This window comes from Lepisosteus oculatus, chromosome 2, assembly GCF_040954835.1.
Source record: "Lepisosteus oculatus isolate fLepOcu1 chromosome 2, fLepOcu1.hap2, whole genome shotgun sequence".
Classification (NCBI taxonomy): domain Eukaryota; kingdom Metazoa; phylum Chordata; class Actinopteri; order Semionotiformes; family Lepisosteidae; genus Lepisosteus; species Lepisosteus oculatus.
Window position 1 is genome coordinate 64,620,366 of NC_090697.1, and position 14,063 is coordinate 64,634,428.

Consider the following 14,063-nt stretch of genomic DNA (forward strand, 5'->3'; position numbering starts at 1 on the left):
AAATCGAGGTGGATTTTGAGGATAATAAAGAGGATAAACTGGGATGGGAGGAGGGTTTGGTTTTGTATAAGGGATTATGATAATTGGAGGAATTTGCGAGAGTATAATGGTTTGATATATTTGATTTTGTATTGTGGTCGTTATCTATGTTTTTGGTTGGTATTATGTTTATATGGTTGTTTTTGTTGGTTGGTTGTTATTATGGTTATTAATAATGCGATCTATAGTTGAAATCTGAGCCTAAATAAAAAGAAAAAGCAAGTGATTAGGTTTATGAGCAATCTAATTACTTATTCGTTTAAAACGCTATATAAAATAAAGTTTATTATTAATTTGCTAGACAGAGCGGTGAACATTATTATGCATAAGACAAAGATGACGAAATCTGTGTACGCTGTAAGGTTTTTACTAAATCCTCTTCCTGGTACAGTACTGTATGTATAGCAAACCAGCACGTCTTTTTTCTCCAATCAGAGGGGTGTCAGATGGTGTCAGCCAATCACCATTCTGAAGCCCTACCATAATCTCTGGTATGGGGAGACCCCAGAATTCTGTCCCATAGTTTAGACAGATGATAGATACTTTTATTGATCCTGTGAGGGAAATAAAGTAAATCATTTTCATTTTAGGAAATTATTAAACGCTCGGTTAAAAGCAAAGGAGATTGTCTGTTATAGTGGACATAAAAACAAGAGTTCGCTGGCATTATATCCTGGAAGACACAGACCGGCGCCAGACCGGTAAAATGCCTGATGAACTAGGGATTGGACAGTTTCCAAGTGCTTGTACAATCGATGGAAATGTTCAAATAAATGTACAAAAGAAATAAACAAAATAATCATTTATTTCTTTATCATATTGGGTAGCTAATGTCCTCTCTTTGCTAGTAAGTGGCTGTGTTTCTGTGTTGGGTAGCAACGGGTGACTGTTCTCAGGCGGAAGATGTAAACAGCTTAATGTTCGTGTTAAATAATTTTTTAAAATTAAAATTCATTCTATACAGCAATCGCATATTTGGGTACTGTTTCATAAAACTTTCATGCTTAAAATGTTTAGGGAGAAATGGAAGACTGGTGTGTATTTTTTTTTAAACTACCAAGACCAGCCATACACAGTACAGTTTACATACATACAGTAATGTTTATGTTCCTAAATTAATATCGTTTATGACCTTCAGATGCGTTATGCTCCTCTTCTTTTTATGCTCAGCTACTAAAATTTCCCTTTAGTGGTAAAATCCATATAAATATTCAAAACTAAGCGGATTAAAATGTGCACAGTAAAGACATTAAATGATTAAATCTTTGCACTACCAACCAATGCACCACGAGTGCCCCTGTCGGTCATTTTGGCCAGCCAATCACTTACCGCGGTGCCCTCCGGTGCCCTGCGGTGGCTTGTGGGTAGGTTACTGTACCGCGGGTTTTTACCGCGCATTTCAAATAGCTGCATCTGTAGCAGTAAGTCACAAAATGATTCTTTGATGGGTATCCAACCTTGTGGAAGAACTCAGCAACTCACACACACAGATACTAATACACGAGAATACATTTATTAATATATAAAATGTGCAGATAAACATAACACATCTTATAGTGAGGGTTAGCAGAATACAAAAGGTATATATTCAATAACGAAGAGTTACAAACCAAGAGGGACATACATTCAGTATACCATTCATTTAATTGATACCATTTCATAAATGAGCAGGCTGTTGCTGTGTCAAATCGGCGTCCTCTGGCCCAGTGCCAGGCAGTCCTGTTCAGTGTGAGGTGGGGGAGAAGGAGGGAGAAATTCCTGCTGCTGCATGCTGCCAGTTGCTCTCTGAAGAACGTCTAGTTAGTCCCAGCTGAACTAGCAGAGTTTGTGCACATGAAAAATGACTGCTGGTCCAAGCAAGTCACACTCTTTAGATGGGAAGAAGACCGGTTTATTCCTGATGTAGCACTAGTTCTGAATACTAAGATTCAGCTGTTGACAGTTCTGACCGTAGTTCACTCGTTGATCAGGCAAGCATTTGCAGTGGGGTACCAGCAGTTCAAAATTCTTGCTGCTGGGCTAACCTCAGGCAGATCCTTTGGATATGCGCAAGGGACCTCTGTTCTCGACTCTTAGAACAAAGTAAAGTCCTGGCACTCAGACACACTGGCCGTCACGTGATTGTCCGAGATGAGTCTAAGAATGTCCTGGAGGGGCAACTTCTGGGCCCTGTGCTGCCTCTTTTATCCGGAGGAACTAGGGTTGTTCATTGGTTTAACCCACGTGGGGTTACCCTGCCCTACTAGTTCCTGTTTGGCTGATTGAGGTGGAGGATTAGTAACAATGCTCTCTGACATTAGGATTATAAACAACCTGGGATAAGACTCTCCCTTGGAATCTCCCAGACAGTAAGGAGCCAGAGATAACCATTCATTAGGGTGGCTGGAGAATCTCAGCCTTGTTCCTTATCAGGAAACTCTATCAGATAGGAAAACACCTTAAATCTGAACTAAATGGAATGGCCTCTCTGTGTCCAGCACCACTGAGATGAGGGAGAGAGGGACCGGCAAGTGAGCAGAAAACTTAATTCCTGTATTATTAATAAGCCTTGCTGCTACATAAGCATTCCTGACTTTTTATATATTTTTTCATATTTTCTCTTTGTTTGTTTTTTTTTTGCTTTGAATGTGTGGAGTAGATATACACATATGTGCACATTTCAAATATCAATTGTGATTTCAAAGTTTCATGACTGCAAGTTTTAAAGCATCAAAATATGAAAATGGTGCAGGAGTCTAAAGACATTTGTGAGACACTATAAGATCTAGTATAACCATCCTCTTCAGTGTTGATAACAATGTCCACTGTATAGTACTGACATTCACAGTAATTAGTATACTGTATACTGTAATTATGTAGCAAGGTGACAAGAGTAGAACATATTCCTCCCAAGACTGGATTTTTATACAGTAACTCAAAACATGTGCATGCTGTTAAAATAAAAAGAAAATAACAGTTACCCATTTAAGAATGTCATACTGTAAATATTATTTTGTTGCTGGGCTAAGCAAATTTGATTACCTTTTCTAAATCTGCCAATAACAAAGTGCTCACTTCAGGACTAAGACAGAACCATATAAAGTAGATCATTAACTGACGGAGAAATTGATTAACTCCACTGCACTGTTTAAAAGTCCATTATGCTCTGATTGAAGACTGAAAGTTCTCTTCCTCCAGTGTGTTGTTTCTGGGTTGCTGCTTCTCAGTGCCTTACTACAGTGGAATAGACACATTTGTCAGTTAATTCTGCTTTCTGTGCCAGTTTATGAGGGTATTTGTCGTGTTTCACAGTGGCATAAAACACAAAACTCTCTTCTTCCCCCAACTGCTGTGGAGATGAAAAAAAAAGAAAAACATATTGCAGACATACAAAACGTTTCAGTAATTCACTGACACAAAAACGCTATGCATTTAATTAACACTAAAAGCAGATAGGGTCTGAAATTATATAAAACATAATACTGAAACACATATTTACCAATAAGTTTCTGCTCCTCTAGATATTTAGCTGCTCCATTCAATATTTGAATGACAATATTTTAGCAGAACATATTGGATTTACACTACATGATTATCTGCTTACCATTGAAGTCTGATGTTCTTTATTGATGGTCTCATCTTTTAGAATAGGAAAAAGCAGAAAACATGAAAAATACAGTTAGGTATTCAGTAATGGATGTAGATTTGTGACACACTGTATGTACTGTAAATGTGATAATTGATATTACAAATTTCTGTCTATGTTCTCATTCTTCACACATACTTACAGACAGCACAATTAGAATTGTTTCCATGTTGTTCCGAAGCCCTACAAAATAGCAGAACTGAGTAATTAAACTTATATATTACATCTGTTGGCATCTGTTCTCAAGGTACAAGCCTCCAGACTAGGTTGTCATAAAAATATGAAAAAACTATTTAGTAAAAACTATTTTACCTGATTTAATATGGATAGTTACAATAGTAAACAGATTTTTGGTGATAAAACAGTACATGAAGTATTCTTTTGACAGTTCTGATGATGTTGTGGCCTTCAACGATCACTTTAAAAGTCCTTCTAGAAGCAGACAATTTTGTAAATCTATTGTTTAAATCATGAGTGAGACATTAATGGTAAGAGCTAACCCAGAAATATGTCATGTCAATACATTTACAACACAGCAGACACTGTTCTTAACACAGAACACAGAATGAATGATGAATAAAAGAAGTGCTGTCTCACCTTCTACTGTCCCCTTTGTTCCTCTCTGCAAAACAAATATTTTGAGTGTGAAATGCAATTCAGAGCAGAACCCCCACACTTTCTGATTAAATACATTTTTCTCCATTTAAATGGCATTCATATATTTTTAATCTAAATTTCACATCTACAATTGCAAATTATTATTACAATCATATAATTGTAACCATGTGTAATTACTGTATCTATTATTTTAACATTGATCTATACTGACCTTCATCACCTTCACTTTCACCTTTCCTAAACCTGATCATTCCATATTAGAATGTAATTCACTCATTTCTTTATTTCTTGCCATTGTTTTCTCAGCCTTCAAAAATAATGTGAATTATCTGAATAAGTTGTGCTCTTTTATAATATGGCCCTGTTTTAAGCAGAAGAAGCCTGTTTTTTTCTATGTCTACTTAATCAATACACATAGCAAGTATTAAATGTAGCATGTTCAATAGTATTGAAGTGTATTGATGTACCCAAGGTAACTTAATTATGATAACAGTTCAGGTGGGTAGCTGCGTCAGCATGCGTAGGCTGCAAAGGAACAAGTAATAGGTTTATTCCATGCTGAAAAAAAGAAGAAAGAGAACACAACGTTTCGGCCGTGGAGCCTTCTTCAGGTGTGAGACCTTCAGGTGTGTCACACCTGAAGAAGGCTCCACGGCCGAAACGTTGTGTTCTCTTTCTTCTTTTTTTCAGCATGGAATAAACCTATTACTTGTTCCTTAATTATGATAACTATGCATCATGTTGAAAGCTGCAGAAATTACTCTTGGAGATAGAGAAGTTGTAAAACAGTGGCGGGGTTCGATGTGTTTCCCTGTGCCTTTACAGTAGGAAGGTCTCCTAAACTTAAACCAAAGCACAAGTATTTTAACAGAATCAAAACTTAATGTAAAAAAATAATTTTACATTTTCCAGTATCCTGTTTCTTATCTACTCATAATGCCATCCTTCTTTTCCAGTTTAAGGAAACAGTTTGTGATTTAGTTCAAGTACTGTGGGTAGTTGTGTCAGAATGCGTAGGCTGCAAAGGAACAAGTAAAGTTTTATTCCATGCTGAAAAGTGAAGAAGGCAAACACAACTTTTTAGCTGACACACACCCGAAGAAGGCTCAACAGCCGAAATGTTCTTTTCTTTTCAGCATGGAATAAACCTTTACTTGTTCCTTTGCAGTTTGTGATTTAGCCTACTTAAATACCATATGCAGGTGTTTTCCAAGTGTATACTGTAAGAAAAGAATAGTCTTTTCCTGCCACCCAGAGATTTTTGGGACTAGTATTTGGCCTTTAAACTGTACCTTCATTTCTCTTCCTTCTAATTATGACCCAGCGCATAAGGGTATTACAAGATATAGTACTTCTCCTTTCACCTTTTGCATATGTTCCTTGTATACTGTTATCTGTAAGATTGACATTTATAGAAATAAATGCAGAACCATATTTTTTTATTTCGTGGTCTGCTGTGTGTTTCATGGAACTTGTGTTTGCAGTGTTAATCAATTCCTTTGCCTTCTTTACAATTAAGGTGTTAAAGTAGCTTATTTTCTGTTTCTTGTCCTGTAGAATCACAGGAAGCTTCAGCAACCACCTACTGTAGATAATTGCTTTCAATTTACAAAGAGAATTTAATTCAGATCTTATGGAAAGAAGTACAATTGTTCCAAGGAAACTACAGCACATTTTCAAGTCAGCAGAAATGTTGAAGCCAGAATAAATCAGAACACTATTAATGCATAAAAGACTAACTCACTGTGTTTGAAGAAGCAGAATGTCAGAACTATAGCAGCCACAAGAAATAATAATCCACCACTTACAATCCAGATTAAATGATTATCTGGTTGTCCTGAAAGGAGGAAAAGCCAGAATGAATCAAAGAATCAATAGAACTTATAATGCATATGTATAATGAAAGAGTTCTGTCTGTGATAGCATCACTCAGGGGGCCTTTGCATACAAACCAATGCATCACTACAGAATTATCCTATAAATCCAGAAGAATTTGTAGCTCCATTTAAAAGAAAGAACAAAAAAAATTAACTCACTTAGAAAACATTAAACAACCTGTGAATCTTTCTCGAAAAGCTAATGTTACATACCCAATAGCAAATCTCTTCTAACCCAGGGTGGTCTACTGTCAAACCCTTTTTGTCTAGTCTTCTTTGACATACAGGTACTAATCATACTAACAACATACTGTACTAAGCCCATTATATCCAAAAGCAAACCCGGGTGACAATTCCATGCAATTAAGCAAGTGAACATATGTAAGACTACTTACATAGTTCTTCTGTTTTTTTGTTCTTATGCTCTTATGTATTTATATGTGTACAGTAGGTTCTCATACACTTATGATCATGTATTCTTGTGTTCTGATGGTCTCATGTTCCTATTCTATGTCCTATATCCTTCTGGATGACTGGTATTCATTATACCCATCTTTCTCAGGCACTCTGCCACTTCAAGAATTGTATATTACCACTCCACTGAAAATGGAACAGAAAACATAACAGAAAGATTTACAGATTCAACAATGTGTGTTGCTTAAAATAGTTCTAAAACATACTTTGAAAACCCTTAATATTGTTTATGTACAGACCATATTTGTAACTCATACTGTAATTGAAGTCAAGAAAACTCAGGATTTCTCAGGTTTTATTCATGCCTCTCTAGTTAGTATTTTGTAAATGCTTATCTGTATAAGGAATCCAAATGGTGAGATCTGAGGATCCTATGCAGACAAAGGAGAATGTAGATACTAAAGCAGGTGTCCAATCCAAAACATTAGGCGGGTTCATAGTCAAAAGGCAAAAAGTAGTTAGAAAGCTGAGAGATACTGAAACAGGCGTCCGAACCAAAATGTAAGGCAAGTTCGTGGTGGAAAGGCAAAAGGAAGTTCAGAAGCCGAAAGAGGTATCGCTAGAATATTTCCGACAAGGCGAGGTAGGAGCTCTCTGTAAGAGGAACAATACCGAGCAACAGGAAGCGAGTTTAGATGGTTTAAATAGTGCTGCCTGCCGCACGATAGAGCGTGTGCTAATAGATTAACATGTGTGGCGGTGCTTGTTATTATTAACCCGCTGCTGGCACTGGTTATCTCTCTTGTGGGTTGATCTCTGCTGACTGGCGGTCGTGACAGTCTGGTACAGATTGCAGAGACAAGATATCTCCTGAGGCTGCTGCAATGTAATGTTCCATCACTTCTGAGGAGGGATTTTTGACCACTTCACTAAGTTAAATAGCTATAAGACCTTCAGACTGATAGGTTTCTGTTTGTGAACTACCTTCTTCAGTTTTAACCACAAATGTTCCATTGTGTTGAGGTCTGAGGATTGAGATAGTCAGTTAACAATATTTTTTTGAGTGCAATTAATTCTTTTTTTGATAATTTGGACATATGCTTAGGAATACCGTCACGCTGGATTCTTTGTTTTGGCCAAGCCTGAAGGCCTTGGCAAAAGGAACCATGTTTCTGACCAAAATGTCCTGGTGTGTACTGAATTAAATTATTCTTTCCAGCTTATCAAAGACAGCAGGTGCTGCAGTTGCAGGACCAACCCAACACATAAGAGGTCCCCTGCTATATTTTACAGTGCGTATGAGTGTTTTCTCAACACAGAAAGCTCAATTTTCATTGCCTTTGAACATAAGACATGGTTCTAATTGGCATCCAGGTGTAAGTTGCCAAATACAAGTAGCATGTTTTTGGTTCATCCTCAGAATAGGCTTCTGCCTTGCAACCTTACAGTATGTCCTGAAGATACCAGTTTCGGCTTGAGATCTCCAGCAGTTGCTTATGGATTTATCATTGCTTCTTGAACCACTTGTCTCACTTGTAGCAAGACACATTTCCTGGCAGAGTAGCCACTATACAGCACCAATTGCCTTAAGTTTCTTAATAATGAAAAATACTGTGGAAAGCAGACTCAGCTTTCTGTATAGTATTTTATATCATTTTCTTGCAGTCTCTGACCGCAAGAGAGAACTCTGACCTTAAACATGACAACGTATACTCCTATTGAATGTCTTCTGTGTGTTTTGTACATATTTGTTTTTATTTAATGGAATACTTAGTGGTGTGAATAAATATGAGCCTTGTGAGCCAGTTAATTAATTATGATAAATTTGACTTTGCTGTTTCCATGATATATTTACTTTGTAAATGCCTTTATAATTGCAATATAACATTTTAGACTCTAAAAATCTAATAAAGCAAGATGCATTATCCAATTCATAACTAATTTTCTTTTTTCCCTATTTCTTCAGTCACCAAATGGGATTAATGATTTGAATCTGCAATTACTATTTATTAAAGAAATTCTTAACTTTTGTTAGCAAAAATTCTAAAGAAGTACTAAAGAAATAAAGTTTAATCATATAAATTAAAAACCCATGCAATATATACTTACAAAAAAATCTTTAAATCAATTCTTCACATTGTTAAAGAAGGGTATGTAAATCGTAAAAGAAAGGGAAAGCAGTGTTTAAATTATCACTTTAAAAGTATAGTTGTAATTAATTACATATTAATTATATTACATATGGCCTTGATGACAGTTTGCTTCCTTGACAATTCTCCAATTGCTATGTGGCATGTTTTTGGCCATCAATATGGTTATCACAGAATATTTTTCACCATTGTTTACCGTATGTTAAATCAATTAATAAGGCAATCATTAAAGTTTCACTGAAGAACTTACAACTAGCTGCAAGAGAAAAAAAATACCAGTCCTTCACTAAAGGCAGAAGTCTAATCTTTCCTGAAGTTAATAGACTGAGAACTGCAAAAATGTACAGATGTACACTGAAGAGACTATAAGCAGGTATATTTTCCTTGTCTGTGTCTTCGTAATGTTAGAGAAAAAGTTTCACATGGAAAGATCATCAGGACTGAGGTTTATGTGAGGTCAAATTACTTCATAAATCAGATAACAATTAATATTCAGAACAATTTGGGTTATCGTGTATATAGTTTACTACATCCGCCAGGAAAATTATACTCACTAGGTTCAGCGCTGGTGATGTATGAGTCTCTTACAGATTGAGTAGGATCTTGAAAAAAAACATACCGTATTTAAAGCATATCACAAATAAATTGTCTTTTAGCCATTTAACGTTGTAGCCATTCTATTGAACTATATTGTATTGACTGTATTGTATGCATTGTAGTTTTATTGTATCATTTTGTTACACTGTGCTGTGTTGATTGTTCTAAGCTGATGTTGCACTGCAATTTCCCTCATGGGATCAATAAAGTAAGTAAGTATCATAATGTAACACACCAATGCAAATTAGGGTGCCTGAGATCTAACAAGAAAACAGATATGTATGAAGAGAAATCTGCAATTTAAATTGCTAACACATATTTCAAAACATTATCAATGTGTGTCCTTAGAAAACTATAAATTTTGCTTCATATACATCTAACCATTTTCTTGCTGGTTTTTCCAATTCAGGGTTGCAGGGGAGCCAGAACCTACCATGGCAAGCAAAAGCCACAAGGTGGAATATACCATCACAGGGCTGTCTGTATGTCACACAGACACACACATTCACATTTCGGGCCACTTTTACCACAAACCAATTAACCTACAAGTACAGTATGTTTTTTGACCATGGGAGGAAACAGAAGAACACAAAGGAAACCCACGTGAACACAGGGGGACCATACAAACTCCACACAGATAGCACCCCAATCCAGAATTAAACCCAGGGTTGCATTGCTGTGAGGCAGCAGTATGAACCATTGTTTCACCATGCTGCTCTGCTTCATGTACAATACGTATTAACACTGTAACGTATCATGGTATAATGCATCATCTTCATAGGGCTGCTTTGCTTTGCATCAAAATCTATGGGTAGGCTTTTCTTTAAGGCATAAAGTACATTTTCTTGCCCAACCTTTGGATAAATCTTACAAAGAGAGGAAATCTTAATCTTTTCCATAGTATCCTTGACTGACAAACGTATGGCTGACTAAAAAAAATATCCTTCACACTTTTTCCTGCAACCAGCTAAGACATTCAACTCTAAGACCAAAAGAGTAACATGAAGCGGCATCTTAACAGTTCACATGGACAGATATTATGTCAATTAAACAAGACTACTCACAAGGGTTTGTGAGCTCCTCAATCCCCTCCACATCTATAGAACAGATAGTTTGTTAATGATTCCAATGACCAATTTGTAATGATCAACAAAAGCTTCATATTTTCAACAAAACAAAACATAAGTAAACTTAGGGTATTTTTACACAATCATAATCTAGTGTAGACATAGAGCGAATCAGAACAGATGTAATATAATTAATTTAATTAAACTGGTTCTTACCCTCTACCTTGATTTTGATGCTGTTGCTTTTCTGTGAGATAATATTTTGTCCCTCTGTTTCTAGTTCAACAGAACAGCTCAGAGAGAATTCATTACTGTTCCCTGTACCCCTGTGTCTCAGAAGATCCCTTCCAGACATATTCAGTACACAGACTTTATACTTTTTCCTATAAACCTCTGAGATGAAAGGTCTTGGATTCGATTCGATGTAGAAAAAGCAGCGTGATGCCCTGTCAGCTTCACAACGAAATTTGGCAAGCTTATCTTTGTGGATGTGTTCCGATTCAGCACGGACATGAAGATTTCCAAATTTGTCTGTGGGAATCAAAGCAGGAGAATTCTCTCATTGATGATTGTATACAAAATGCTCCAATGATAAGAAGCAGACAGTGTTTGTATCTATAAAGAATTTGGTCATTTTCAATAAGGCAATTAAACATTTAACAGTTAAAAGTATGAGATATTTGCAACATTCTTGCTTTGTTGTAATACTTAATTCTTGGAGGCACAAAAAACTTACAAATCAAAAAAAAGAAACTGATGATAAGGAACAGTATTCTTTGTGTGCCTTCTTTAACAAAATTTAACAAACATGAACTTTATAGCATTGAAGATCCACTTAATATCTTATTTACCAATGAGTGTTGCGCAGATTTCAAGAATGTTAATTGTAACATTAAACAAAAACAAACCACTGACTGATTAAGTTAGAACAGGAATAAAGCATGTTATGTTATTTTAAAAACATCAGTGCTGTCGTATATATAATTTACAAAATCACAACTTCTGAATCCTTTTTCAAGTGATTTTTTAAACAACTGTGCATCATTTACAGCATTTAGTCACATAAAAATGTTTTGGCATTAGTAAATAAGGATTCAGAGATTCTAATAGATTTGAAATATTACTAATAATGCACAGCCATAGCTACAGTAAGTAGCAAGATAATAGGAAACTTTTCAGCTGGGATTTACAATGAATGAATTTTATAAAAAACAATTGTGTGCGAAAGTGCACTACTGTATCAAATTTCAAAATGATAGACAGAACAATACATTTTGAAGCTAAAATCACTTTTTCATATATTTTATATATTTTGAATGAAGGATGAAAGTGGTGAAAAAAGTAGATATAGAGAAAATTTGGCTTATACCAGATTTTGTTTTGTTTTCAAGAACTCCATTTGTGATGGACTATTAAAAAAAATGTTTAAAGATTATGAGGTGCAAGAAAAAATCTGTAGTTCATAACTCTCTAAATCGTAAAACCAGCTCTGGCTCCTAAAATAAAAGATCAGTAACTGTAATAGGAATTGTGCAACAAATTACAGTATGATCCTACATTTTATGCAATTTCAAATTTAAATGACTGAGCAGACTCACCATTCACCTCCAGTTTTTTCATCCCACTCCGTGGTGATTCAACTACTTGATCTTGCTTCATCCTTTCAATAGAACAGCTCAGAAAGACCTCAGCTTTATCTTGATGAGCACTCTTTTCCATCAGCTCCTTCCCAGACATAGAGAACTGACAGACACCAGACTTGTAATTCACAGACCTGAAAGGATCCGAACTCTGATTTGTGTAAAAATGACATCGTATTCCTCTCTCAGCCTCACAGCGAAGTTTAACATCATCCCCTTTATTGATTTGCTCTGGGTCCACTATAATTTGAGGAATTGCAAGAAGATCTGCATGTTCAAGAAACATGGAAAAATGTCGTGAATGGATAGCTAAAATTGCTATTTTTTAAAAATATTTTCAGAAAAAATTTAAAATTTTAGATTTAAGGACAGAACATCTCTTTTGTGATTAGTGCATTTTTTTAGCGTTACCGCTCTACAAGATTTAAAGATTTAAAGATAATGTATAGTGTTATAGATTTGATCAAATTGTATTTATTAAAATCTACTTGCAATTTATTTATGTAATAATTTTGATTCATACATTCACCATGAATTCATGTAATATTCAGATTGTTGAAAGTGTAATTTTACAATTGAACATTTCCCAATCAAGTAGTTCATGTTAAATTTGGTCAGAACAGCATAAGAATGGAATTTGTAATATTATTTAAAAAGTTAAAATGCAATCTGCACAGAGACATACATCTCTTTCACAACGTATTGTAAACTGCATTGTTTGTATTTTATCTAATGTAAAATTCATGCATTCATGAGATGAAGTACCTCTGTTCTTAAAAAGAAATATGAATTAGATTTCTCTTCAGGATCTGTTCAGGATATTCACTAGGTGGCAAAGACCTGATTACAGGTAGACCTTTTTTGATGAAAATTCTTGGTTGATTTACAGTATATATATAACATTCAGTATGTAATATGAAACACTGTGCAGATATTATTAAAAAATAGTGCTAATAGTGAACACTACTACCACTTATACATACCTGAACATCCTGGTCTCACTTTAACCCCAAATACAACTTCAAGAAAACAAAGAAATATTAATGATAACATACAGGTAATAAGGTCAAATTTGTTTTGCAAATAAAAGCAACAGTCAGTTGTTAGTCAGCCCTGAAGTGAAAGAAAAATGACCATAGCTTAATATACTCACAGAGAATAAATAATGATATAGGCAGCATCTTGAATCTGAAGGGTCTACGGGAGTAAGAATATGCAACTCAAAAGGATGAAACTGATCTTGAAATACGCACAGGAAACATCACACATAATGCACAGGAAAGGTAACCACAGACAAATTTGATCATGCTTAAATGGTCTTACTTGGTCTTTTTAGCAGAACTCAACAGTAGTTGTGGCATGACTAAATAACCTTACACCATTTTTTAGTTTTATGCTTTTTCAATGTGATTTACAGCATACTTAAGGCACTTATTAATCTACTCAATGAACATTCTTTAACTGTATTCAGTCCTTTATTAAGATCTTTATTACTCAAATTTAAAGCAACAGTTAGTGGTGTAGAGTTAAACAAATGACAAAGTTCAGGTGTCTGTGAAGCAGAAGTCTCTTTATTCATATGCATATTGAAGTCCTGCTTACAACTACCAGACTTAAAAAATAAGTAGCTGAAGATGGTCCTTTATACCTTTAAAAAAAGAGTTACTACTGTATGATACATTCTAAACAAATGATAAGACAGCAACACGTGCCAATTAATTAGATCTAAGTTGCAGGCAAGGCCAGGCAGCATCTTTATATATATTTGACAACAAAGCCTACTTCAAGCCACTAGACTGCATAGTTTGCAAAAAACTACAAAAACAAGAAATTATATTATTATCTCACTTCCCGGGCAGCTCTCTTATCTTCTTCAGTGGTAATGAGATAATCAGTTGATTTAAACAAGCGTTTTATTGACAGAATAATCAGTCCCTCCACGCCTTGATTTAAGGCTACATTAGAAATGCGTACTGCCAAAAAAATCTATGAAAGTGAGAACTGCAGAAATCCTGTATATGAAATTGTAAGAAAAC

The 14,063-nt window shown here is 35.2% G+C and overlaps 1 protein-coding gene across 3 annotated transcripts; it reads right to left on the reverse strand.

Moving 5' to 3' along the window:
* Positions 1-1,536: 1,536 nt before the first annotated feature.
* LOC107077060 (uncharacterized) lies at positions 1,537-13,254 on the reverse strand. 3 transcript variants are annotated; one of them, XM_069180599.1, is made up of 11 exons: positions 13,181-13,254; positions 13,011-13,046; positions 11,986-12,294; positions 10,604-10,918; positions 10,385-10,417; positions 9,278-9,325; positions 6,027-6,119; positions 4,262-4,286; positions 3,807-3,847; positions 3,623-3,657; positions 1,537-3,364 (listed from the first exon to the last, which is right to left on the reverse strand). In XM_069180599.1, the coding sequence occupies exons 1-11, from the start codon at positions 13,206-13,208 to the stop codon at positions 3,242-3,244; spliced, it is 1,086 nt and encodes a 361-aa protein (XP_069036700.1). In that variant the 5' UTR covers positions 13,209-13,254; the 3' UTR covers positions 1,537-3,241. The 3 variants fall into 3 exon arrangements, with proteins under 3 accessions (XP_069036700.1, XP_069036693.1, XP_069036706.1); XM_069180592.1 differs by having other exon boundaries at positions 1,537-3,367; XM_069180605.1 differs by lacking the exon at positions 11,986-12,294 and having other exon boundaries at positions 1,537-3,367.
* Between the last annotated feature and the right edge of the window lie 809 nt (positions 13,255-14,063).

Coding starts and splice junctions, on each gene's coding strand:
- LOC107077060 (XM_069180592.1), bottom strand. CDS start 13,208: ATGCTGCCTATATCATTATTTATTCTCT. Junction 10,418..10,603: donor CATCAAAATCAAGGTAGAGG/GTAAGAACCAGT, acceptor TCTGTTCTATAG/ATGTGGAGGGGATTGAGGAG. Junction 4,287..6,026: donor ATTCTGCTTCTTCAAACACA/GTGAGTTAGTCT, acceptor TTTGTTTTGCAG/AGAGGAACAAAGGGGACAGT.